This window comes from Callionymus lyra, chromosome 18 (assembly GCF_982586985.1).
Source record: "Callionymus lyra chromosome 18, fCalLyr1.hap1.1, whole genome shotgun sequence".
Classification (NCBI taxonomy): Eukaryota; Metazoa; Chordata; class Actinopteri; order Syngnathiformes; family Callionymidae; genus Callionymus; species Callionymus lyra.
This window is the reverse complement of record NC_141835.1, coordinates 17,461,989-17,489,053: the sequence shown is the minus strand read 5'-3', so window position 1 is coordinate 17,489,053 and position 27,065 is coordinate 17,461,989. Positions and strand designations below refer to the sequence as shown.

The 27,065-nt window shown below is 39.7% G+C and overlaps 2 protein-coding genes across 2 annotated transcripts in view; both read right to left on the bottom strand.

Annotated features, from left to right (window-relative positions):
• aqr (aquarius intron-binding spliceosomal factor) overlaps positions 1 to 9,255 on the bottom strand; it is a 47,399-nt gene extending 38,144 nt beyond the window's left edge. Inside the window, exons 1-13 of the mRNA XM_087779262.1 lie at positions 9,167 to 9,255; positions 8,804 to 8,906; positions 8,001 to 8,057; positions 7,858 to 7,898; positions 7,643 to 7,799; positions 7,437 to 7,577; positions 5,704 to 5,772; positions 5,538 to 5,638; positions 5,350 to 5,426; positions 4,801 to 4,865; positions 1,356 to 1,472; positions 1,175 to 1,288; positions 1,010 to 1,113 (exon numbers count right to left, since the gene is read on the bottom strand). Of these exons, the coding sequence (XP_087635388.1) occupies positions 1,010 to 1,113; positions 1,175 to 1,288; positions 1,356 to 1,472; positions 4,801 to 4,865; positions 5,350 to 5,426; positions 5,538 to 5,638; positions 5,704 to 5,772; positions 7,437 to 7,577; positions 7,643 to 7,799; positions 7,858 to 7,898; positions 8,001 to 8,057; positions 8,804 to 8,887 (1,127 nt within the window). The 5' untranslated portion in view covers positions 8,888 to 8,906; positions 9,167 to 9,255. The remainder of the gene's footprint in view (positions 1 to 1,009; positions 1,114 to 1,174; positions 1,289 to 1,355; positions 1,473 to 4,800; positions 4,866 to 5,349; positions 5,427 to 5,537; positions 5,639 to 5,703; positions 5,773 to 7,436; positions 7,578 to 7,642; positions 7,800 to 7,857; positions 7,899 to 8,000; positions 8,058 to 8,803; positions 8,907 to 9,166) is intronic.
• Positions 9,256 to 11,665: 2,410 nt separating this feature from the next.
• Positions 11,666 to 27,065, bottom strand: part of dph6 (diphthamine biosynthesis 6) — a 56,086-nt gene continuing 40,686 nt past the window's right edge. Inside the window, exons 13-15 of the mRNA XM_087780333.1 lie at positions 22,286 to 22,534; positions 14,757 to 15,144; positions 11,666 to 12,473 (exon numbers count right to left, since the gene is read on the bottom strand). Coding sequence (XP_087636459.1) covers positions 12,367 to 12,473; positions 14,757 to 15,144; positions 22,286 to 22,534 — 744 coding nt within the window. The 3' untranslated portion in view covers positions 11,666 to 12,366. The remainder of the gene's footprint in view (positions 12,474 to 14,756; positions 15,145 to 22,285; positions 22,535 to 27,065) is intronic.

Here is a 27,065-nt window from a genome sequence, read left to right as displayed (position 1 = left end):
GCTCGGCTCAGCTCAGAACTCGGAGTCTGACTCTAAGAAACTTAGTGTCGGAGCTTTAGTGGTTATAATCCGGAGAGCGGAGGAGACGGATAATGACACGCCAGCCGAGTCTGATTAATGCTCGCAAATAAATACGTGAACACGCCGCAAACAAATAACCCAGCGCTCAGGTGGACCTATTTTGAGTCATGATGAAACTACTGCTTTTAGCAAGAGACTCTTTCTACCATTTAAGACACGACACACCTAAACAGACATAAAAAAATAACGATTCTCAAACATGTGATGAAGCCACATCTTGAGGTAAGAGTTCATATAGATTAAATCCTATTTTTATAAGCTTTGGAACCACTTTATAATTGTATGTATATACACAAGCAAAGACAGAGCTGAGCCAGAAGACAATTTAATGGTCCATATACGTTCCTATTATCATCTATGATCACCAACTTTGTAATCTAAAGGACAACATCTTGGATACAAGTGGGCCACATTACTTAAGACTACCTCAGAGATAGGATGAGAGCTCAGTCATTCAGGAGAGACTCTGCTCTTTCGCATGGAGAGACAAAAATGATGAAAAAAAATGACTTTTGCCAAGTGATGAATAAGTCTGATCTGTTGTAATTTTTGATATGAATGTCATGATTACAACTCTACAACTCTGTTGTTTCTACAACACCAGCGATAAGAGTTCATCCCCCACAACAATCACGTGACATGGCTCATAAACATGTCGACTTGTACGTCATGAACAAAGATGAGTTTATTAACTCCGGCCTGAAAGACTAAGTGAACATGAGAGCTAACACACTGAATAAAGCAGCGCGGCCACTGGGCTGATGTGATCCGACTAACGCAGATGTTCTTCAGTTCGCCCTCACGCGGCTACAAATCGATTAGGTTAATGAGGCGCGACGTTCCGGCTCCACCAGCTGCTGGTTCAAACGAGATAACGGCAGAGGTGGACTCGGGCGAGCGTATCCGACTCAAATATGGAGGTTCTCACCTGAGATGACCGAAGTGCTTCTTCAGAGAGTCGCGGGTGTCGACCGCTGCCACGTTAGCCAGAGCAAAGTCCTGGAGCTCCGGGAAGTGAGCAAAGGCGGCTCTCTGTGGACGTTCACAGATCATCATCTGGGATCACACACAGACGTTTGTAATGAATCAATACCTGCAGAGAGGTGATCTTGTCGTAGTGCAGCGTGGTCATCTCCTTCTCCGTCAGAGCGTTCCCCGTCTGGTCGTTGATCTCGAACCCAGTGTAGAACTTCAGCATGTCCAGGAGCTGCAGGGAACCACACGGAACATCACGTCAGGTGCTCAGAAGGTTTTCACGGGTGAGCTTTGAATACCTGGCAGAAGAGGTGACCCTCCTGCTCCCGCTTGGTCAGACTGGACAAGTGGCAGCTGACCACCAGGTGAGAGTCGTCCAGCACAGTGTTGAACCAGCGTCTGGTGGGCAGCAGAGCCTGAAAATATAAAAAAATGGATCATTGTGATTCAACAAGTGCAGCAGAGGGAGACAATGGTGGTATCAATTAAAAATGTTCAATGCCACTAATGTTACAGATACCTTTACTTCGATGTCGGTTCCTGAACAATACTTTTTTTCAGAACAAAGAAAATAACATTACACATTAAATCTTGAGTTACAATTTTGGCTTATTATGTTATATTTCCACCCTAAGCCGTTTTCTTAGTCAAGTCAAAAAAAAGGTGAAAAATCACAATATGTATCACAAAAAAGAAAAAAAAAAATAATATATAGATAATAGATAGATAAATTGATTGACAAAACTCAGGGCTGGGCAATGATTACATTTTTAATTGTGATTAATATTAACATGTTCTCCCCGATTAATTACATTCCACAATCTAATCAATTAAAAGGTGGTGCAAAATACATTTTTATTCCAATGTTCGTCTGCCATAAGAACTCAAGTGCCAACCATTTTTAACATCAGCACATCTTAGCAAGATATTTAATCTTAACTTGTCTTAATAAAATGTAAAACAAAATAATAAATTAAAGCCTATAGCCACTACCAAAGCATTAGTTATTTTGTTCTTTATAAAACTAAATCCTAAATATTAAAACAGGCAAATAACAGCAGAAATGTACAACTGGGATCAACATTATATGTCCAGTACCAAATGTCTTTTTTAGAAAGTGTGAAGCACAGAAAAACAATTGAAATGTCATTTACATTGGACTACTCCTTTATCAACCTGGTGACAGAGGCCCACACCTCAGTCCTCTCTGCCTTAGAGATACACTTCTAGCAGCACTGATGTTGACAGGATAACCCGGCTGGAAATGAGGTATAAAAGAAAATTTGATTTCCAGAATACACTATTGGCAAATGTTGAAATACGCTTGACACGGACGAACATTAAAAAAATCACTTGCTGAGCCCTTATCAATATATAAATTGATGGGAACATTAAAATTTTGGAATAAAACAATTTAAAGCTTCTTATAAACTGTAAAATTCAGACAATAAATATCTGTTAAAAAAGGCCTCAAAGAAAGAGGTATAAGAAAGTTTACTGTACATTAAAAATAAAAACTAATTAAATAAAGAATTAAGATGATATTAATTCATAAATAAAATAAATAATAATAAATAAAAAAAAAATCAGGTTCTTGATGTTTATGACTCTGCTCAGAATAGTCTATATATTTAATATTGTAAAAGTAAAAAAAAATGTTCGTTATTGAGCAGCAAACTTCAGGTTGAACATTTTCCTCAGAAAACCTGCAGAGACGATTCGAGACAACGTTCCCTCGACATCAGCATAGAAATCTCATCGAGCAGCATCTGATTCTCAGGCTCCATGACTCATCACCAGCTCCGAGTCAAACGGCTTCTAATTTCCCCCTGAATTCATTTGGCCGGTCGCAGAGAGGAAGTGTGGATTTCAGGAAGCGGGGGAAGGTAAGAGAATCGCCCTGAAGGACGGAGGAGGTCTCCGGGGGCGTTCTGACCACTGACGGCTGCCAGGAACACAAAGAGCAGTGACCTGTCAGCAGATGAAATTCATCCAGCTGTCGCTGTGTAATCAAGACGAGCGGCCTCACGTGCTGCTGCTCCGATGCAGCGGTCAACAACTGCCTCGTCAACCACCGACTGTGCTTCCGAAATGGTAACATGTGTGTGCGACCAACTGAAGCTTAGATGGTTCAATGTTCGTCTCACTCACAGGTGTCAAAAATCAGGCCTAGAGACCAAAATCTGTCTTACCAGATCATTTTAAGGTGGTCCTCAGCAAAAATATGAAATTAAATACAATTTACTTTATGACCTTTTCAAGTAAGGGACTGACAATATGGAGAATTCCCTGTTTTATATCGTCATGCAGCAAATATGGGAGGAGAGGACTGAAAATGTAACGGCCCGACAATTGGAACGAGGAAAAAAGAAAGCAAGGTGGTTAATACTACAACAGACTCAGCAATCCGCAAAGTTACCAAAACACCAACAAAGAACCATTGCATTTATTCTGAATTCAAATATCAGCAACGACACAAGCAAGCAGATTTCTTTTGTGGGCGACTCGTCATTGAGCTGTAGAGGTGCTGAAATTGGATTTTAATAGAGACCTTGGACACTGAACTCATTCCTTTATATACTAAAGAAAAAGCTCCTCCTGCACCGTTTTTAATGCTAATAATAAAGCTTCTTGTGTCAGTCTCCCCTGACCGTTTACAGTAAAAATTTAAATTAATAAGTGGAATAAAATCAACTAAACCAAACACTTAAAACAGATATATTTTCAATGAGTAGAAATAAATAGCCCAGAAATAACTGCTAGATTTGTATGACAGTATGAGACTAAAATGGTTTTAGTTACAGTGATAACTAAACCAAAAAGGAATTTTAAAATAAATTAAAAAAAAGCTTTAGTTTTTAATAAAACAAAAGGTTGGGATTATTTTAGTAATCCGTTACGTTTTTTAAATTATAGACAAAATGTCAATTCATTTTAATGAAGCGATTGATGCTTAGTTGACGAACTTCATCCAAAATGACACTAATAAACATCCAAATATCTCCATACAGCTCGTCTGTAACGTCCATCTTGTATTGAAGCCTCAACAAGAATTGTTCCGGGAAAAAAATTCAACAAGTCTATATTTTAAGCTTGTTTGTGGCAGACGTTTAAATCATAACAAACCATATAAATTGGAAGTACTCCAGGTAAATATTGCGAGCGCTTCCGGTGCACACAGTAGACAGATTACTCTGAAAATAATCCCAACCATGAGGGTGAGTAGAAAATGAGTGAGTTTGAATTTTGGGCAAACCCTATATATAATTTAAATTGTAAATAAAAACCAATAAAGTCACACATTTGTTGTACCTATTGTAGTCTTCTCATTACATAACCATTTGACTATATCACAGGTTGAACTGTAAACTGTGTAATGACCACTTCATTGGAGTCACAGTGTTGTGTGTGAATGTGTTCTTCAGGGGCAGGAAACACATTTAAAGAACCTCTAGAGCAGGGGTCTCCAAACCGGTCCTCAAAGGGCCGTGGTGGTGCAGGTTTTGGTTCCAACCAATCAAGAGCACCCCCTTTAACCCAATCAGGCGTCTTCAGAGTGTAATCAGTTGATTGTCAATCTGGTGTTGCTTGTTGAAGCTGAAACCTCATTGGTTAAACTGTACATCCTTGATCGGTTGAAACAAAAACCTGCACCACCCTGGCCATTTGAGGACCGGTTTGGAGACCCCTGCTCTAGAGAGAGAGAAGACACTAGTTTGTGTCCATTGAGACTGTGAGACTCACCTCCAGGTCGATCATGAGCTCGATGAATCTCTCACAATAGTGGACCTGCTCCATGATGACGGGCCCTGTGGAGGAGAGGAGGGAAGTTTGAGACGTATTCACAGGAACATCTGAGGACACATGCAGGGGATGACAATGGCAAACGCATGACGTCTGGCTGATGAGGACTTCCTGTGAGACCCTGCAGGGATAGTGGCGTGTGCTTGTGTGTGTGTAGCTAGAGCATCAGCCTGGTAGTAGTGCGCCTCCTGCTGGGCTGCAGATTGAAATTCCCTGTCCTCACAGAGCACCACATAAAGACAGAAGGTCTGTTTTTAGAGCTCAGGTGGGGGTCGCCAAGTCAGTCCAGATTATACAGAGTAGAACCACAGGGCGGACACTCGCAATGACAAGAGAAGATCTGGTTCTATTTTTGGCTCTCCATCCATAACTAACAGGTTGTTCATAACACCATCATTCACTCAGACAAACTCAACATACTGATCGATGTATTAAGACATTCATCCACTCATGTATAGTATTTAAATACATGTATTCTTATATCCCTACCTGTTGTTGGAATGGAGTTGAGGATGATGTGAAACTTCTTAATGAGAGCAGAGAGGAAGTTGCGCTCCTTGTTGGCCCTGCAGGAGTCGCCGGAACACAAACACAGAGCGTCAGAGAGCTTGCAGCAATAAAGACATCGTCCACCCAATTTGTATCGACCCAAAACACCAGAAACAATTTTTCATTACTGCTGTATGGCTGCTGCATCCATCTTATCAAACTTCTTCTTGATTAGATTCCAGAACTTCTGCAGCTTGGGGACTTTCTTCAGCTCTTGATTGAGTCGGGACTGGAGGAGGGAGGGAGAGAGGGTGAGCAGGCGTGAGGAAACTTGATAAGGAGTTAAGGTCTTACCGGCAGGAGACACATCCACATGGGCAGAGAAATCAACTGCTGGACCTGCTCTCGGATCAGATCCACCTCCTGCACAGACAACAGAGACTTTCATTTTCTACTCAAATTGAGTCTTCTTTAAGCTTCAGGTGAATCAGCGAGCCTCTGCTGCCACCCAGTGGAAGTTATAGAGAATGCTTTTTATATGTCATATTTTCTAAAATTAAACAATAACTAAGCCTTATTTAAAATGATTTATCTTCCAAAACGAACAAACGAAACAATTCAAAATGATAATATATTAGATATATAAATAATATATTTATATAAATAAATATATAAGAGCAAAAAGTATAAATATTCAGAAATCGACAGATGAAAAATGTATAAAAAGAACAAATAAAGTGAGCGGTTGTTGGAACTTCCTCTGTAAATGACATTTTCCTGAGATCAAGCGTGTTTGTTCAGGCTTTCGGGTTTCAATGCCCCGAATGTCCGTTTCAAAGGGATAATAGCTTGATTTCAATATATAATTGTTTCATTGACAAAGTAGGACTAGGGAAATATCATAGAACTTCATTTGAAACATAATCATTTCCGTTATTTTGCGTAAATAACAAGAAATTGGGATTATTTTGTACACTTAAACTATTTATTGAACATATCTATCACACTTAACATAATCCAACTTGTATGTAAAGCAGAAGATAATCTAATAAAAAAATTAAAAAAATGTCAATAAAAAAACAATCAAGTAATAGTTTCAACACGTATCAAATCCTTGACGAGGTGGAAGTAAATTACATAAACATGAAAACTTGTAAACATGCGTCCACTGACATCACCCACACTGAACTCTGCGCTGTCAGTCTTTATCAACCAGTATTAAACACAAACTCTCCATCATTGGAATTTGCCTCACACAATAAATAAAGTCGACATTAACACTAACAAGAAAGTTTGTTTTTGTTGACTTTGCATCGACTGAAAGTTTATCTCGTCTCTACAGAACAGCAAAGTTTACTCCTTAGATCTGCTCATATTCTTGATTGTGATGCTACTTTAGTTGCTTAATAAAGTTAGAGTTGTTTAATCTTGTAGCGTGATTTCAAACATCCGCTCTTCACTGCACCAGAGTCGCTGCTTTACAGATGTCGGCGCATGACGTCAGCGCAAATATAGCTAAAAAAAATAATAACAATAATTGATGGGTGCTGTTGAATATCGGTAGTGTCAGGAATAAGAATATCCATTGTATCGTTATATCGATATTTTCTTACACCCCTATGTATGACTGACGTCTGTTGCTACCTTGTACAGTCACACAATTGTATAAATTACACTATTCTTTTTGTATTACAGGAGATGCACTTAAAGATGACAGTGACAAGAGCAATTGTGCAAAAATTAGGAAGTCGGAAGAGAAAAACTGCTATGAAGTAAATTTTGCTCTATTGTTTACTCTGCAATTAAGTTTGTGTGATTTATTACTGACTGATGAATACAAATATTGAAATGAATCATTTCATTGTTATTTTTGTTTATTTATTTTATTAGAGGATAAACAAATGCAAAAAGGACATTGAAACAAATATTTGCTAATTAAATGTTGAGGAAATTATCACAATAACATGATTTTCCATTATCATATAGAAAAAAGTAGGCTTAGAGGAAAAGAATGAGGAATGTGCACTTTTTGTGTGATGGACAAGGAAAAGGGAAGTTGGACTCTTGGTCATAGGTTTTTGACGTACCAGACTGTTAAAGCAGTGGTCCAGAAAGACAAGTAGGATGGTCTGCTCTTTTAGCGCAAGTCCCTTCTTTTCTCCATCCAGCAGAGCTTCCATGACACACTTGAAGAAGAAGGGGAAGTGTGTCGGCTCCTTCTTGAAAACCTGTCGTGATCAGATGACAGTGTTTTAGATGAATGATTGCTGACTCAACAAAAAGCTCCACGGACCTCCCATGCCGGTACATTCTCCCGAAACTTCTCGTTGACGATGCAGCAAATGGACATGATGAAGGCTTTGCTGGAGGCTTTTGGTGTGTAGTTAGGCCACAGGTAGTTCTCCAGGTACTGACTAAACTCCAGCAGCATGATCTTCCGGATGGCAAATCTACAGACGACAGGTTGAGGATCACGAGATAAACCGTAATTGTCGAGGATATACTCACTTGGCCTGAAGTATCTCTTGGTCGTAGACTTCCTCCATCACCTTGACGACAGAGAAACATGTGAGCTTCAAGTATGTGATAGGAGTTTATTCCACTTTTTGGCTGCAAAGTTTGTAATCCACCTTTAAAAAAAACAAACTCACCTTGGGGTCAAAGGGCAACTTGTCCTTAACATGAGGAGCCCAGTATTTATTGGACAGCTGAAAGACAGAGTCATGTATTAGCAAATCTCAGTAAGTCGGACAACTTTTTTTTACGCTCAAAGACATAAATGACGAGTCTAAAGATGAGCAGATTGTTCTTATCACCAGTTTGAAATAAATACAACATTCTGTTGGCACATTAGTCTTCTCTTGATTCATCTCAAATATGTTTCAGATAAAATGTATATTTATACATTTATATTTCTCTCACTGTATCCTCCCTCACTCTTTTCTGCATCCATCCGTCCGACCCCCCATCCACCATCTGGGACGATCATAGCAGGAGGTCGTAACCACCGAGTCTGGTTATGCTCAAGGTTTCTGTCTTTTAAAAGTTTTTCCCCGCCATTGTCACACTCATTGAGATTCACTCACAGTTGATTCGCTGGGATAGGATTTTCTTTTCTCGAGTTTAGTATGATTGAAACTGTAAATTGTCTTGAGGTAACTTCCTTATGATATGACACTTTAAATAAAATGTAAATGAAGATGACATAAACAATGACAATTAACTAATAACTTGTTACTACAATTTATAAACAGCAACCATAAAAAAGAAACATATTCTTCCACTTCATAAACATAATAATAATAATAATAAGACTCAATATATTTATCTCATCGCATATCACAGCTTTTATACATACGCTTGTACTGTCGATATATTCAATGCGCATCTCTAAAAAAAATCGAAACGGGCGAAGTATATGGATTAATACACAAACAATATATTAGATATTTACCTGTGTGACATATTCAGCGTTGATCTGCGACACCGAAGGAGCGGCAGCTTTCTTCGCACTGGTGTCTTTCTCCACAGTGATCATCTTTACGCTCTGAAGACCACTGATGCGAAACAAAACCAGCATTTAATATACAAAAAGAAACACATCAAAATAGCAACGATGTCAGACATAACTATACAATTTAAGATAGAAGCGGGAGCACGGAAACAGAAGGATTGAAAGAATGAACATTTGAAACTACGTGAGCACTTCCACATATTTACACGTTTAAAACGAAAGCGTGAGATACAATTTGAGAATAAATATCTTATTTAAAGTCTAAAGCAACAAAACAGTAGGATAAAAAAGAAAAACACAGACCTTCTATCTTAAAAATTTAAGCATGAAAGTTTCACTGGTTAAATCCACACGCACAAAACAAAACGCGCCGCACTCGATCTACTTCCGGAGTGTGTTACGCTACAAACATGATCTGCTTCCTGTATAGGTCCGCTAGTAATCCTGTCCGCCAAAAGAAACAGTTCCTACCCAAATAAAGTATGTTTAAATATATATTTTAAAAAGTTTGATAATAATAATAACAATAATAATAATAACAATAAAAACAATAATAATAAAAAACAGGTAGGACAATAATTTCATTATGGTCTTTACAAATTACTGACTTTTCACCCTCATGTTAACTTTATGTCAACATATGAACTCGTAAAAATCGATTTAATTAAAAAAAAAATCTAATTATAATCTGTTATGTGAGCTAAACCACAGTCTAGCTACAAAGAAATGCAATTCGATCAAACGTTGTGGGAACTCAGGACCTTGGCTCCTGCAAGGGTTTAAGGGATGCCATCTGTGAAGTCACTGAAAGAGCTTGACTGAAAAAATTGTGAAAAGAACCTTTCTTTTTTTTTTAAATCTATAGTTTAGTATTCAGAGCATCATAATAATATTCATCTTGAAATGATCAAAATTATGCGTTATGTGCCCTCATTAATTCAGAGTGAAATTACACTAAACATTTTTTGACATCTATCAAACTATATCTTTATTTTTAGGTTTGTATTCTTCATTAGTAGCAAAACTCTGAATAAACGTGTTGATGTTCTTTGTATTAAGATCCCTCTTATTTTTAAATTTCGGTATTTCTACCTTAAAATACATATATTATAAAATATAGTTTTTGGTCCAATTTTCACTCTAATGATTTAAATGTGGACTATTTAAATGCAATTGATTGGAATGGAAAATAAAACACAATTGAACGACACTTAGTTTAATATAACTCTTCTAGTTTTAAATTGTTCAGTTTTATCATCATAATAATAATGTTTCTTTCCTTTTCTATTCTTTTACATGGGTAGACGTTCCCTTGGAAAATGTATTTGATCCTCCAAGACTTCCAGCTCCAGTGCAAGACTTGTGATAAGATCCAGTACAACCACGTGCAGGGTAGTGATTTACAATCCTTTATTCCTTACTCATTTTGGAAATCTGAATATTTCAGAATTATGAGATTCTTTCGCTCCTTCCTGGCCACTGTTGTGAGGATATAAAGCAAAAACATATAACATTTAATAAGTGCTTTAACTACCATTCTTCAAGTTCTGTACCGAGTTGTAAGTAAGTAAGTAAGTAAGTAAGTTATTTTTATTTATATAGCGCTTTTCCAGACCAGGGTCACAACAATGTGTATACTTTAATGGTCAAGATAAAACTGCCCTTGTATGATTCTGTTTATCTGTTTTTTAATTATCTTTTTTTATTTCTGTTGTTATTTTTTAATATGTGTACTGTATGTTTAATCGTTTTGTGAACTTTCTTGCTGGGAAAATTCTAATTTCACCAATTAGAGAAGAATACAGTGCATCAATCAATAATTATGAACTAGCTGCAGTTCTCCTAGTGACCACTAGATAGAGACAAAGTCCGCTGAATCAGAACTGCGTCCACGCCATATAGCAACCAAAACCTCCAATAGTTCACAGTGACGAGGCCTGCGGGTTCGCAGCACAAAGGAGGAGCAAGAGCCTGACTGAGGAAAGTGCAGAGTAAATGTCAGACTGTTGTTGTTGTTGGTTTTTGAGAGTGAACCCAGTAGAGTGATGTGTCTGCGTCAGCAGATGACGGTGATGCTGAGGATGGTCTCAGGTGAGTGTGGAAGAAGACAGTGAGATGTAGTGACTAAGATCTCATGTATGATCCTTTAGTAGTCTATCTGTGGGGTCTTATAGTCTGCAGTGGTCAGTGCCTCACACCAAGAACTACGTGAGTCTTCAGAATGTTTTGATAAAAGTTCCTGTCGGACCGAAACTTCACAAACAAACACTTTTGGGCGTCATAAATAATTGCTTGTTTGTTATTCTTCCAACAACACAACAAAGTCTTCGGGCTCCGTGGGCTCGCCGCCATCGTTCAATTTTTGATAACAGCAATCACAAACAACAGCAGATCAATAGCACACTTCAGCAGCAGAGCCGCCTGACGCACTCATCCACCGCTCATGATCTTTGAGGGAGGAACAGATCCAGGAGCGACGTGTAATGGGCTTGTTTTCCCTTCACAGGCTCACACGTCGCCTGCAGCAGAACTCCCTCCTATTAACCAGTCGACTTAGAATCAATAGAAAACATAAAGAGGTTTAATCTTTTCAGGTGCTGCTGCTGATTGCCTATTACAGAACAATAACACACTCTTAGCTAAAGTGTGTGTGTGTGTGTTGCTCACACAAACACACAGGTCCAGGAGCAGACCGTTGAGGAATCCAGGAATTCTGACGTTCCTGAAGATTCGTCTGCTGGAGGAAGATTTCGTTGAGCAAGTCAGACTCAACAACAGCCACAAAGTAAACTCAGTTTTCAAGTTAGGATTTCAACACATTTTGTTGAATTAATATAAAATTAATAAACTAATGAAAGTTCTCAAGTAGGGGAGGATGATTACATTTTCTCAGGGGCCACGTTATATACTTTGAATGATGTGAGGGGCCTTACAGCCAAAAGAGAAGAGCAAATGATATAAAACTCAAAACAAAAATACACAAGTACCATGAGCAATGCTGGAAAAGCATTAACACACTTAAACATGAAAAACCTGAAATAAACCCAACTATGCTAATAATATATCTGTATTTATAAACATGTCATACAAAAAAAGGTCAAAATATATTCAACAAAAGGACGAAAAAAAAACCTTAACAAAGAATAAAAAAGTTATATTTAGAGTTAATTCAATAATTAATTCAAATGTCTGTTCTTGACTGTAAAAAAAAAAGTAAATAGAAATACAAATGAATATATACAGTGAATTTATTCTTTCTATACCAGAGTTCATTTATATCAACATTATTTTAAAGTATTAAATTAATTAAATAAATGTAAAAACGATACATTTATATCATAAAACATTTTTTATTTCCCCCACACATATTTCTGTAACTAAAAACAAAGTCCATGAATGTTTGATTTCCTCGTATCCTTCTCACAGTCCACCGTCATCTCATTTCAGGTGAGACTCCTTCAGTGATGTTCAGATCCGAGTCCCTCATGAAAGTCCAGCAGGACCTATGAGCTGAACCAGCAGCTCAGGTGAAGAGTCTGGGAGTCGGGCAAGTCCAGGACTGGAATTAGTGCGACAGACGGACCGGAGTCTCCGAGGTGTCGCGTCAGAGCTGCAGAGAGAGAAGAAGCATCAGAGATATTGTCCAACTCCAGGACCAAATCAGGTTCTCCATTGTATGTGGCCAAGACGAGCTGTAAATGTGAAGTGACTGAAAACTAGATCACTTAGAGATGCTTTTATTCTGAAATACATGCCCAACAAAAGTAGTAAAATGTCTGTTAGAGTTTCATCTGAATCACTAAATACATTTTTGGGGGTCCGTTACAAATCTGCAACATCAAGGCTCTGGCTCAGCTCAACTTCAACCATTGATTGAGCCTTGAATCCCGACTTACTCCCCATGACAACCGGGACTTCCCATCTTCGCGAAACCTGTAAAAATGTTTTGATTTGACGAAGGATCTGTCGACTGCTTCGCAAAACTAACGTGTCACATGACCTTGTTTGAGGGACGTTTGTCAGCTCGCGTCTTCTCCAGGGAGGCCTTCGATCGGAAGTAACGAGGTGCGACAAGATGTTTAAAGGTTTCATCCGCAGCATATGTCAAGTCCGTCAGCTGCCAATCTCAAGAGAGTGAAAGGGGGGTGGGGGGGGGGTCACAGTCAGCCATAACTGTTGTGTGTCACGCCGTGTGAGGGGGGAACGCCAGAGGTGTTACTTTTCCTACTTTGACTTTTTGGGTTCACCACCCGATGAGCCGTGACCTATGAAGGGAGCCGGCGGGGTGAGCCCGGGGGGGCGAGGCTGGTGCGTGCAGACCCAGCTCGACGCTTTATGTTGAGTCAGGACAGTCGAGGGCCGCGGATCTGGGACGCCACGGTTGAAGCGGTGGCGAGTCCTTTAATGTCCTGGTCCGTTGCTACACACCGCGTCTCACACGGGCGCCAAAATTGGCTTTTTGAAGATCTTTTTGCTCCTATTTTTATTATGATCATGATTTTCTTTCGGACACAAAAAAACGACTTTTTTATTTAAAGTTTAACGCTGTGTTCATTTTGGGTGTTAATAACAATTTGTACCGTTGCAGAGCTTACAGTTATTTACATTAAAGTTACTTTGAAGAGCATTTTTATCTGCAAATGTGTCTTGTGTCTCAGCAAAACTTTCTGTTTATTTTGTGTCGGCCGGACTTCACCGGAGCTCCGCCCACTTGAAGACGTGTTTCTACACTCGGAGCATGAATGAGGTTTGTGACGAGTGTCTTCTACAGGTTTGGTGCACCTGGTCTGTCGTAATGTTTCTACTTTAAAATTCTGGTTCTAACTTTCAGAGCTATTCATGGTCAGGCTCCTCCTTACATCACTGATCTGATCCAGCCTTACACCCCAGCTCGGGCTCTGAGGTCTGTGGATCAGAATCTACTGATGGTTCCTGAACACGGTTTAGGACCAGAGGAGAGAAATCTTTTCAGGATGTTGCTCCTAAGCTTTGGAACAATCTTCCTCTCTCTTTGCGCTTGATGGATCTACTGACTCCTTTAAGAAACATCTTAAGACGTTTTTATTTGTTCAGGCTTTTCCTTGATTTTCTGGAACTCCTGTTGTGTTATCAGTTTTATCTTGATCTTTAAAGTATATACTTTATTGAATATTGATTTGTTTGTTTAAGCGCTTTGTGACCCTGGTCTGGAAAAGCGCTATATAAATAAAAATTACTTACTTACTTACTTAAATCTTTGAAGTGTAATGCTGCCGGTAGTGTTTTATTTTGGAAATTAAACAGGGATATATTCTGCTTTTCTTTCCCCCGAAATAAGTGAATATACTTTACTTTTATAACTAATTTCCTGCCGAACGATTTCGTTAACAGGGGTGCTGCTGGAAGTGAATCTCCATAGCAGAGAGGAATCAGGAGTCGAGCCTCGATAGACGCATCTTATACGTCTTCCATTAAGTACTTTTTTACTAGATATTTATTTTTGTAGAATTTTACGGTTTATTAGAAGCTGGACTTAATTATAATCACAAAATTCAAATGTTCTCGTCCAGTTCTTTTTGACACAACCACTGTATCAAGTGTAATTAGACGTCTGCCGATAGTGTTTTATTTTGAAAATCAAACTATGTATATAAACTGTACTTTTATAACTCGTTTCCTGCCAAACTCTGTTTTTAACAGCCGTGCTGCTAGAAGTGTTTCTCCAACATTAATACCCTGGCAAAGAGCAATAAGCTTCTTTTTTTCTTTTTCAAAGAATGTGTATATAAAATGCGATTAATCGGGATTAATCTGGGAAATCGTGTGATTAATCAAGATAACATTTTTTATTTTTCTTAACCTTAGTGTAGTCTGGTGTACTTGGAGGGGTTGTCGTCGTATTTGAGTCACTTACCATGTACGATGTGATGAGCGAGGGAGTCGTTGCACTTGTAGAACACTCTTGCACACAGCGGCGTCAGCTGCGCCGCCATCTTGTCTCGGGCGTCTTTAAAAGTGCTGGCGATCGCTTCCGTCGCTTCCTCCGCATCCGCATCATCCCGGCCACTGGGTGGCGCCACCAGGAAGACGTTCATTGTTGCGCAGCTGGAGTCGGCCGAAGTCACGCAGTCCAGCTCCACGTGGCCGCACTTCAACTTGGAGATCATGTGACAGGAAGTGCGATTGGCTGGTTCGTCCCGGATCGCTGTCACGTGGAGTTCGACAACCGCCGCTCTGGGTAGAGCAGGAACTAGCACCACCAGAAGGGGGCGCACTCGTGCGTCTGACGCTGAAACCAGGTCCTGCAAGGGAGACGGAGAGATGACAAGTCTCAGTTTCACATTAATATACTTTTTAGCAAAATAATGATAATGCATCAGAAAAATACATTTTTAATGTGTTTTAAACAAGATGGAGCTAAAACACTTTTAAATAATGATAATATTTATTTAATTTCTTTGTAATTCTGGACTCTGAACCCAGATATTATTTGTGAAAACATTCTTTATTAATCATGAACTATTCCTTCATTTTTTATAAAAATAGTTATCACTATACAAAAAATGTAAAGGGAGACATTTTCCTTCAGCTTTATTGAAATATAAGCATCATGGAGTGCGGAGTCAAGTGTGCTGAAAGATTTTTTATTTACATGTTAGTGTGAAGATACAGTAGAAGTGCAAACAAATGGTTGGAACATTGAAATGTACCTTTGGTATCTTGTTGTAATGTAAAAACTTTTTACAACTAATCATTTTTTATGTTTTGATTTCACTTTGAATGTTCTACATAAACACAACCAAACCTGTTTCATCTGGTTTAAGGCCACAGGTTTCATCATGATTTTCAAGTAAAGTCAACAATTTGTGTTAAGAGTAATTTGACTTGGTAATGATAGTAATCTTCTGTATTTTAATATTCCATATTTCTGTTAAAAGTTATATTAGACATTAAACCAGCAACGATTGACGGTAAAATTAATATGTATGGATAACTGAAATTAAAATAAACCTGAACATTATATTTTTTATATACAATTAAGAGACTTAATAGGCGTGTTAAGCAGAATTGCAACATTTATCTTAGCTCAAGGACCTCAATCGAGTAAAAAAAATATATCTTTGAATGTGAATTTAATTTCTTTTTCATCCTTTTTTATTATTCAAGTGTCTCTCTCAGAGCGCTTTTTTAGAGAACACTGAGGTGTTCCAAGACTAAGCAAGAGCCATAGCGTGGTCTGCCCCATGATCTCCTCCAAGTTAGATATCCCCAGACATCCTACAAATGAAAACCTCAACCAGCTTCTCTCCATGTGGAGGAGCAGAGGTTCTACTCTGAGTCTTTCCTGAAAGATTCAGTCCTCATTCTATCTCTTAGGGAGAGTCCAGGTCCAAGTCATTTAGACCACATCTTGTTCTTAAGGTCACAAAGTTGGGAACCATAGATGAGAGTAGAAACATAGATGGACAGAGAGCGTTGTCCTTTGGCTCAGCTCGCTATTATCACAAGATCTTTGAACATTTGTTTACGTCAATAAATGTTTTCACTCAACAAAACTCCTGACCTTCCTCCTTGTGTGCAATCGTAGATTAAATTGTGTGAATGATAAATGGGTTCTGTGCGGCTTCAGAGATGATGACGGTCAAACGCACTTCATGAAAATCTCGGAGCACTCTCGGCGTGACAGCATCAATTCTCTGACCTCGCTAACAACCAGAAGGATCTATAATGTTTGTGAGGGACGCTCACCAGATGACAGGTCTTATTTAGTGTGACCTATCCAGAGGGATCGCTCGCGACGCGTCGCCGCCTCCCTTTCATCCGCCGAGACTCCGAATCTTTGTGTTCTGCCGGCCGGCGAGTGTCATCAGCCGCGGCGCTGCTCGTCTGATGACACTGGCGGGCCTTCATCTGCTAATGGGACCGAAATGAGTGTTTTATAGAAACACGGCTCGCCGCAGTCGATAGGCCGCCAACACTTAACCTGCTCCTCAATTTGAGGATCAATCCAGTGTAAGTGCAGAATAATAACAGCTTACTTACATCTCAGACACTCAAACATGTGCAGACGAAGGGAGGGCGGCGGACACTTTGTCCCTCCGCAGACGCCGTGACCCGTCACAGGTCGTCAGTCTGTTTACAGACCACACTTAAGAGGTTCTATGAGAATACATGAGACCTCTTAACATCGCTCCCCCTCCTGCTGGGGTCGCTCTAAAGAGGACCTGAGAACTACTAGACCAGCTGGAGACCAGAGAAAACTCTGAGACCTGCAGGACCTTGGAAATCAAGGGGAACCAAGAGACTGAGGGGACCTTTGTGGAGACCCTGAGAGACCAGAGAGCAAGACATTTCAAGATGTGCATCACCCAATAGAATAATTTGACGGGGAAACAAAAAATAAAATAAAAGGACATGCTAAATATAGCTTTATTCCTAATTTTATTGAATATATTTTTTAATTTTTATTATTTTATTAAATTAATAGAAACAAATATATTTTATTTAAAATTATATGTTTTACAATAAAAACAAAAAAAATACATCAATTGCAAAAAACATTATTTTGTAAAAAATAAATTTTATATAGATTAAATAAAAAATGGATGTAAAAGGAAAACTGCAAAACCAAATTTAATGAAAGGACAAATAGAAGAGGAAAAAAGGTCTTTATAAAAAGTTCTTCAACAAGTTATGTGGATTTAAACGTTTACGATATATTGCGATACTATAGGAACAAGGATGTATTTGTAGTATTTTTCAAGTACTTTCCTCTGGTGTTACATAATTTACAGACCACATGACTCTTGACGAAGTCGTTACTTCTTTTATTTGCTTTCAAAATATGTCCAAAAATCAGTTTTAAAAGCTGCTAGAGTCGACTGTATCCTCTTGTCCTCAGTCATCGTGGGAGTTCAATTATTATTTCGCTTCAGAGGACATAATGACTGCTGCCATATAGCGTCCGTAAGTTTAATTGAGTAAAAACCCTACACACATTGAACTGTTAACCAAACAATAACAATGTTAAAAAATACAATGTGATTTTAAATTGCGATATATCGGCGTATTGATATTGGTCACCCCTATTGGAAAACGTATCCCAATGGTCAGTCTTATAATATAGTTTGACCTCATGTGGGCCACATAAATGGGAGTCATAGGGCCATGTGTGGCCCCTGGGATGCATTCAAAGTCTGGCATGGACCTTTAAAAAAAGACCCACGCAGGACTTTTGACTTTAAATATTTTAGGTACTTCCTAAAAGACCCAGATAAATGACCAGAGAGGGTGGCCTTGAAGGTCTTTTAGGAGGACCACAGACCACTTTAGGACCAGAGACTGAAGGGATCTGAAGGTGCTGTTAGACAACAAGAGACCTACTGTACCTGAAGAGACGACCTAATGGACTCAGAAGTAGTTATCAGGGAATACTATAAACAGAGTTTACATTGAGGATTTGGAGTCAGTGCAATGGTCAGCAACACGTGACTGTAGAAACACAACATTGTGTGCATCATCTTGTGTGACTGCTCTGACTCGCTGACGTGACGTCGTACGACAGCTCTGAAAAAGTCAGCAAGTGTCAGGTCCTGACAAAGTCCCGCCTGGAGCCCCGAGTCCCCCGATCTCTCCTGGTGGAGTCCTGCAGGGTGGCCTTTAAGCCTGGCTGAGCAGGAGACCCCCGGTCCCGCTCAACCAGCACTGACACGGGCGGGACTCGACCCCCCGCAGGAGGGAGACCTGCCAGAAGTGCTAATCTAACATTTATCAAAGCTGTGGTACATATGTGGGCTGTCACCGCGCTGGTCTCGCCGGCAGATCCTCGTCCACCTTCTATTGTCTCCGACTGGACTCAGGTCTCTTCATGACCTGAAGACTGAGAATCATGGTCTCAGACTTGAGGGTCTGCAGCAAGCCAAGTAATCTTATCAATAAAACCTGATGATGATGGGATGATGGTCCACCTGTAAGATAGTGTGTGTGGGGGTGTGTGTGTTAGTGTGTGTGTGTGTGTGTGCGTGTTAGTGTGTTAGTGTGCGAGTCTGTGTGTGTTAGTGTGAGTCTGTGTATGCGTTCTTTCTTTTAAGTATGTAAGTGTCTTCTGCCATGTGTGTGTATTCTATGAAGCACTTGTGTATGTGTGTGTCTCTGCATGTTGTCCACAGCATGTGTGTAAGTGAGTGCCTGTGTGTGTTCGCCTATATGTGTGTGTGTTCTCTGTAGCATGTGTGTTAGTGTGTGTCTGCATTTGTTTGTGTCTGCCTATTTGTTTGCGAGAGTTATCTGAAGTATATGTGTGAGTGTGTGCGTGTATTTGTGTGTAATCTGAAGCACCTGTGTGTTTCTACTTGTGCCTGTGTGTGTTTGCCTATATGTGTGTGTGTTCTCTGTAGCATGTGTGTTATTGTGTGTCTGCATTTGTTTGTGTCTGCCTATGCATTTGTGAGAGTTATCTGAAGTATATGTGTGAGTGTGTGCGTGTATGTGTGTGTAATCTGAAGCACGTGTGTGTTTCTACTTGTGCTTGTGTGTGTGACTGCCCTATGTATGTGTGTGTGTTCTCTGAAGCATGTGTGTAAGTTTGTGTCTGCATGTGTGTGTGTTTGTCTCTTCTCTGAACCCGTCTGTGTGTGTATTGGTCTAATGGTGTGTGTGTGTGTGTGTGTCCTCTGAAGCGCGTGTCCAAAATCGGTGTCTGTTTATGTGTGTGTGTGTTCTGAAGCGTGTGAGCGGGTGAGAGGTGTGAAAGTGGAACAGTAAACAGGGTAATATGGCAGCGGTGTAACGCAGAGAGCAGCAGGGGGTTGATGGGCCGGAGCTGCTCGGGCACTTCCTCTACATTTCCTGCTCAGCGGGTCGCCGGACTGTGTGCGATATAATATCACTTAGCGGCCGCTCGACTCCTGACTGAAGCTCCAGAGTGAGGAAAGGAAACACTGAACCGGGATGTGACATAACACCCATGTTTAAAAGTAGATTAAATAATCAGTCAAGTCCAATAAAGTCAGTGTGACATCTCTGTGGTTCTGACTTTTAACTCTTTCGACCGCTGATGATCATTGACTCATGGGGAACTAGTCTGCAAAAGAAGTGGTCATAATGTTGTGGTCACGACTGTAAAAGTGACATCCCTCAGTTCCTGCTCCAAGTCTTGCCAATTAACGCTAATTGACGAGCCCGGGACGAATCGTGATCCGACTGATCTTTTTCACTCTCTCTGAGGCAACGGCAGATGGAGTTGTTGTTTAACCCCCGCTGACCTCTGACCCCGACCCGCCGCTCCCTCGTCAACCTCATTAGGCTCATCATCATTCTTAATTAAGAGCAGGTCGTCATTAATCTGTTGCTTTGGGAGTCATAAATAAATGAACAAATCAACACAGAGTTCTTAATTAGCTTGTCGCTAACGCAGCCCTGCTGAAGCTGAAACTCACCGTTGTCATGGAGTGGTGTTCCACAGGGATCTGCTCTTGTCCCGCTTCAATTTATTTGACTTCTTAAGGTGAAACTGAGGGAATCAGACTTTTTATCAAAAGTTTATAAAGACAAGGACAAGTCATTTGTCTCACTGGGTCACTAGCTTGTTGTTATTAACTCTGAGGGCTGCAACGATGTTGGTGTCCAATAGAGGGCGCAGATCAATTGCCAACACAAATACTAAAAAAACTCAGTCCAGAGTGAATCATCCGGATGTGAGTCTCTCAAGCCATTGACCAGGTTTACCTTCCACCACATGTGCAGCGGCACCCCACAATAAAAGTCTCATAAATACTCTTACTTCGGAACAGGAAGTGATGTCAGATTTGTTTAGATAATAATGAGCTGGTAAAGTCAGTTTAAGGCCTCAGACAAGCTAGCAGCTAACAGGGCTAGCTAATAACTGGCAACACAAATTTACCAAATTATTTTGTTGTACTTATAATCCCAGTAACAATTAACTTTGCTAAGATTTTATAAGGAAGAACAAGAAAAGCTAGGTCAGTTAAGTAAAGGTCGTCAAGTTACAAATCATGTTAATAGGAACGATCTACAAAGGTCTTGTTGGAATAAGAATTTTGGGGGGGGACACACACTTGACTGCCACAAGTTTGAGATGGGCTCTTCCTCAGCCTCCCGAAGTCAACTCCCCCAACGGGACAGATTATAGAGGGAGGAGAAGGACCGGCGGGGGAGCCGCTATTAGCTGCCAGAATGGAGGGTGGTGATCAGGGACGCAGGGTCGGCGAGGGAGGGGGGGTAAGCTGCTCTGAGAGTTCTCTAAAACGGTGTGCGGGGGGCAAAGGATTAGGGGGCTCTGAGGAAGACATCTGCCTCTGCGCCGCGCCGCCCGCTATCAAAGACGCCAGCGGTTCCCACATCATCAAGATTTCATGAGCGAGCTCGCTGGTAAATATCAGTCGCTGCTGCTCCGGTCTCAGGGGGGCGAGGGGGGCAAGAACTTTCCCTTTCACAGATATGAAAGACGCCTCAGACGGTCGACCGCAGAACTTTCTTCAGTCGACGACACTTCATGTGTTCATCCTTCAGAGAGCCACAGAAGAAGTTCGGCGGCCTAAAGAAAGTTTGCCGACATCAGCAAAGTCTTATAATTCACCTTCCGTTTAACGACATGAAACCTTCAGGAACAGGTCTGGACCTCATGAAGATGGGGCCCTTTGACCTTCAAGTGACAACACCGATCATGTAGAAATGTTTATTACTGGTTTAGTAACTAAAAACATGTTTCGTATTGTTCTTTTTCAAGACTAGCTCAACTTTAATAGAATTCTGTAATGGAAATGAATTTTTCTTTTTTCAGTCTTTAATTCATTTTTTTGCAGAATTTCTTGTTTAGCAACTTTAGAAAATTCAAATTTAAAAAGTAAATTGTTATTTATAACATTATAAATACTATGTAAAAAACGGTATAATAAACAATACAACGTTTATTATTAATACTAATTATTATTTTAATTTCTTGTTTATAATCATACTGATCTGTGTGCACTTTCTACTTCTTTTTTTCTTCCTCTAAGGTATGAACACAGTTCTATCTATCTTTTTAATTAAATTATAATGCTTTTAATTATTGTTGTAACTCCCTCCCCCACTTCTGTACTTGTGTACGTCTACTAACATTTATTGTTGTTTATTTTACATTATTATTATTGTTAATTATATTTAAATTAACTCTTCTTTTGTTTTTTAATTAATGTTTTTGTTATTATATTTAATATGTGTACGGTTTGTCTTAATATAATGTGCTCGTATCTTATCTACGTTTCTATCTTATGTGTGTAAAATACATATTTACTGCAACAATTCTCTATTACGTCATTTTCTTTTTATTGTAAATAATGTTTAATCTATTCTCACTTTTGGCTTGAAAGCACCTCACAATAGATACTGTTTATTTTGGACTCTTTTAAAGTGTTTGGTGGTCAGAAGCCGCTCGCTCACCTCTTCGTCCTCCGTGCTCTTCATCATGCTCGCCCACACGGCTCGGATCACTGGGACGTCCTGCCCCCTGGTGGCGTAGCAGTGGGCCTGGACCACGTGTGCCAGCGTCAGCTGACCCATCACCGCCTGCAGAACCTTCCTGACATAACCGAAGCACAGTCCAGCCTGAGTCCTGGTCCCGGCCTTCACCATCTGCATGGAGCACGGAACCAGGGCGATCTGACCGGCACAGAAGACCAGGTCGTCCACCTTGACAGAGACAGAAAAATCAGGTCACAAGAGGACAGTTTGGAGTATTTTAGCATCGTCAGATAAATCTGTTTTCTTCCATCAGTAACCATTTCATTGTTTTTAGTCATTCTGACGGTTCAGGAGTTTTTTCAATAAGAAGTCTGCGTAACTCTTGACTCATGTGCAGATGAATCTGCTCTGTGTTTAGTCGGGGTGTCAACGATTCAAATTTTTTTCTACTTGTGTAGTCGAGGTTAGCAACAGTTGTGTAACCGGTTACATTTAGTTGCTCATTCTAACGACTAGAGGGTTCAATCTCCATTCAAACACCTAATCCCATTATAGCAAGGCCCTTCTAGTAGTCATCAGACACAAATTATGTATTCTTGTAGAGCCACTTCAAATAGGTTCTTAATTCTACTCTACATAACAAATAAATCACAGAACTTAATTTACTGTATTTTTCGTACTAGAAGGTTCCCATAAATTCCTTAAAAAATAAACAGTTCGCCTTATAAGCCTTATATATTAAATCTGTTAAAAAACTTTTGTAAACCGCGAAGGCCTCAAGGCTTTATAGAAACACGCCTAGAGTTATACTGCAATGTTGATTTACAGTACATTTATTTTGTAATTTACGAACATTTCAAACCCTATACAAGTACAGTAAACACTTATATACTGTATGAAGTAAATTCTCTCAACAATCGTTCATAAAAGCTTGTGAGTCATCGTTATTTTTAAACATTATTGACAACAGAGGTGCCTATCCGAGTTATGATTTGCTATCTGTGTAACCGTTTGTTTAGGCAGTACTGAAGAAGTGCTAACCATGTGTTAGCCAAGAGTCTTGCACTCATCAAAACTCGCAAACCCCCAGAGAAAATGACTCTTAGTTTGAAGATGAGGCGCAGGACGATAATTGAACAAACACGCGAGTCTGTCGCTGAGGTGCGATAATCAAACTCACATTAATCCGAGGAGGTATGTTTAGCTTACGCTGCATACGTTAGCGTTCTGCTCGTCAACAGCTTGACAAACAAAGCATGCTAAGGATTTAAGGACCTGCGTTAGCACATCTGGGTGTTTAATGCACAGAGATGTCCCAGAGAGCCAGGGCCGGAGGGGTCAGGCCGACGCCGGTAAGGCCCCTGGTCGATGCCAATACGCTACGCTGACATGTTGCTAATCTCTAACCCGGGGGAGGGTCTCTGGGGGGGATCAGGGACGCCGTGATCAATGGACACACCAGGTCTTTAGCTAATTAGCCGCGACACAAGTGGCCGGATCACGTTCCAGAGGAGAGGAGCCGAGGAGACACCTTAAGTCCTTCATTTCACAAGAATCCTCCAGAGAGGAGGAAGAAGACATGGTGCACGGCTGGCTTGAGAGAGACAGCCTTGTTTAGTGTGTATGTTTCTACTGTCACTTGATTTTTCTTTTCATCGTGACACAACATGGTGTTTTTTATACAAGAGCAACAGACTTTGGCAATGTACTGTCCAGGGGCCACATAAGCCATCGACCTGGCCCTGGGAGACAGCATCAGGCACTGTACTGAATTATGTTTTATTATTTTCTGTTATATCTTATTTCATTATTTTATTCTAAACGGACACCACAACAAATTCCTTTTGGGTTCACAACACTGGCAACAAAAGTTTCTGATTCCATTTAAAAAAAAATAATTTTCATTTATTATGGTTTTAGTTTCAGTATTAATCATCAAAGTCGTTTTATATATTTATTTTTATGAACTTTTTCTTTATTAAATCGTGTTCCTCATAATTATTGAAATTAATTCTAAATATTCTGGTAAAAACTATAAGAATATTTTTTTGTCTTTTTTATTCTTCTTTACTAAATAATAAGTGGTTTTGAGATCGTTTTGATTTATATCCTTCTTAACCAGAGACATTATACATTATAAATAATAACTTTTCAATTTTTCAATGTTGTTTTACAGTTTTAAACAGTCTTCTTAAAACAATGACTGGTACTTCTTACACATTTCCAAAACTACTAATGCACCGACAACACACAAACGACAAACCAGATAACTTCACTTTGACATTTTAAATCAAACACCTGTCCTAGTTTTCAAAATGCAATAATACAAAAACACCAGATCGACCAAACATCAACCTCCGATGAGTCAAATAAAAAACAACACCAGGTGGATTTACAGAAACTGCATTATGTTTCGGTATATACTCTTTTGTTCATTCACTGCCGTTCATTTTGAACCTTTTATAGGTTTTTTTTTGCAGTTAATACGTCTAGATGCATACTTTTAATTTATAGCAAATGTTCATTTGCAGTCAAAACTGCTTTTTGATCTAATTACGCAACTTCAATAAGTTGCTTTTAATGACAGTAAGAACTTTTTTTTTTAAAACTATAAAGTGAACTGTTGCTCACTTCAACTATAGTCTGTTGGTTAAATTAAGAAGATGATGTTATATGTTCTGTTATATTATGTGAAACTTTTGTTGATTTGTGAGTTAAAGTCAATTGTTTTGGCTTTGGTAAACATTGTTAGTAAAAGAAGATGAAATATAAAAAGTATCCGCTGTTTATGTCAACTAAAAAAATGAATGAGTCAATGGTTTAGGCAACAGAAAAGTTTTAGAATGTGTTAGAGGTATTGGAAAATTGTGTTTAAACAGTTGTTTTAAAAAAATCTAATATAAATTAACATGTCATTTTATGCAGAAAAAAGCATAATGACATTTTGTTTCCTGATTATTTTACGACTCTCTCAACATGTGCAGCTAGAACATTTACTGGAAGAGTGAAAACTCGAAAAAGTCAAAATGAAGTATCAATGATTGATGAACGTTATAATGAAATGACAAAGTCAGAATTTCCCAAATTGTCATGGAGTAAAGTTTTGATTGCGACGAAAACTCCCATATTGCAGTGCAACAGTTTGTACTTAAACCTCTACACTGACTTGCCATCTTGAAGCAGCAGCTTGTCTTGTTTGCATTTTACTATATCCTGGTATCTAGGAACACAAATCCTTCCCTCCATGGTTCTGATCCAGCACATTTTCTGCTCCAAATTAAAGAACACAGACACCAGGATGAAGCCTCCGCCGCCGTCAGCTCTGGATCAATCGCTGTTGGTCTACCTGTGAGCGGAAGCTGCCGGAGGGTCCCGACGAACATGAAAGCCCAAACTCTGACGCCTCCACGACAAATTGTCATTGGCAGCGCATGCCATCGCACGGCGACTCACACCCACCCGGCGTGTCGGGGTGGGCGGCGGCTGCGGATCCAGAGAGTTTGTGGATTTAAATATCAAAAGGGGCCAAACCGTTACCGGCGGACTCCCAGCGCTGCCGGCGAGCAGGTGTGTGATGATCAATTATTAAGGATGCTGCTCCGGGTACTCGAGGTGGGAGGTGGATTTCTGGGGAGAGGGTGGGCTGCAGACTTGGGCGAATACTATTTACATAAAATTAACAGTTCAAAAGACGGAGTTCACACGCACCAATCAAACTTGTTAATTGACTGTCAATGGCGCGTCCCTGAATATACAACACACCTACATTATTCATCTGAGGCCTTGACAGCGCCGACAGTCCAATTTGCATCGCCGTCCTAAACGTGATCAACAACCGCGGCGCCGCATGCATTTTTAATGGCGCCGAGACAGAGGCGGTTAATATTCATGAGGGTCAAACAATCGCAGCGCACATTAAACTTTCCATAACAAGGTAAGTCCTTTTCAATCGCTGCTCTAAGTCGACTAAACGGCCCTCTGAGGGAAGACAGGAAGTGCCGGAGGACGACGTCACACCTTCAAAGTTCCTGAAGATGATAGTGAAAGTTGTAGAAAAATCGTTAAAAATTGAAGTGGTAACTGTGGCAGTACTAGTTAGCAGAAACTAAAGGTAATGTAGTGCATTGAGTAGTCGACCATGTAGCCATGACAGTAAAATAAGAGAGAAGTTTTACTCAAAAGAAAAGTAGTATTATATTAAAAAGTAGTAGCGGTGGTAACAGTCGTAGTACTTAAACTGCCAGAGATAGAATTGGCATCAGTACACGATGAGTCAGTAGTGGTAGATGTAGAAATAAAGTCCCAGAAGTTTTCTGAAGACACCGTAGTACCAGCACAGTGCCAGGACTAGTGACGTAACTAGTATTAGAAGTAGTTGCAAACACAGTCATAGTGAAAGCAGAACAGAATACTTCTACTGTCACATATTAACAAAAAGTAGTCCTGTAGTAGAAATGGTTGGAGTTATAGTACTGACTAAAGTCACACTACAATACAATACAATACAAAGAAGAAGGCAGAGCTATAGTAGTATTTACACCATTAACAGTATTGGCAGTAATGGAGATAGTGATTAGTTGTAGTTGCAGTATATGATGTAGCAGTTGTAGTACTAGTTCTTAAAGTGGAAGCAGTATTTAGTCGTAGTTATAGAAGGAGTAGTATTAATAGTATTAGAAGCAGTGATAGTGGTCATATTAGAGGCCCTTGTAGAGAAAGTACAATGTGTGGTGGTGTCAGTAATAAATGTCGCATTAGT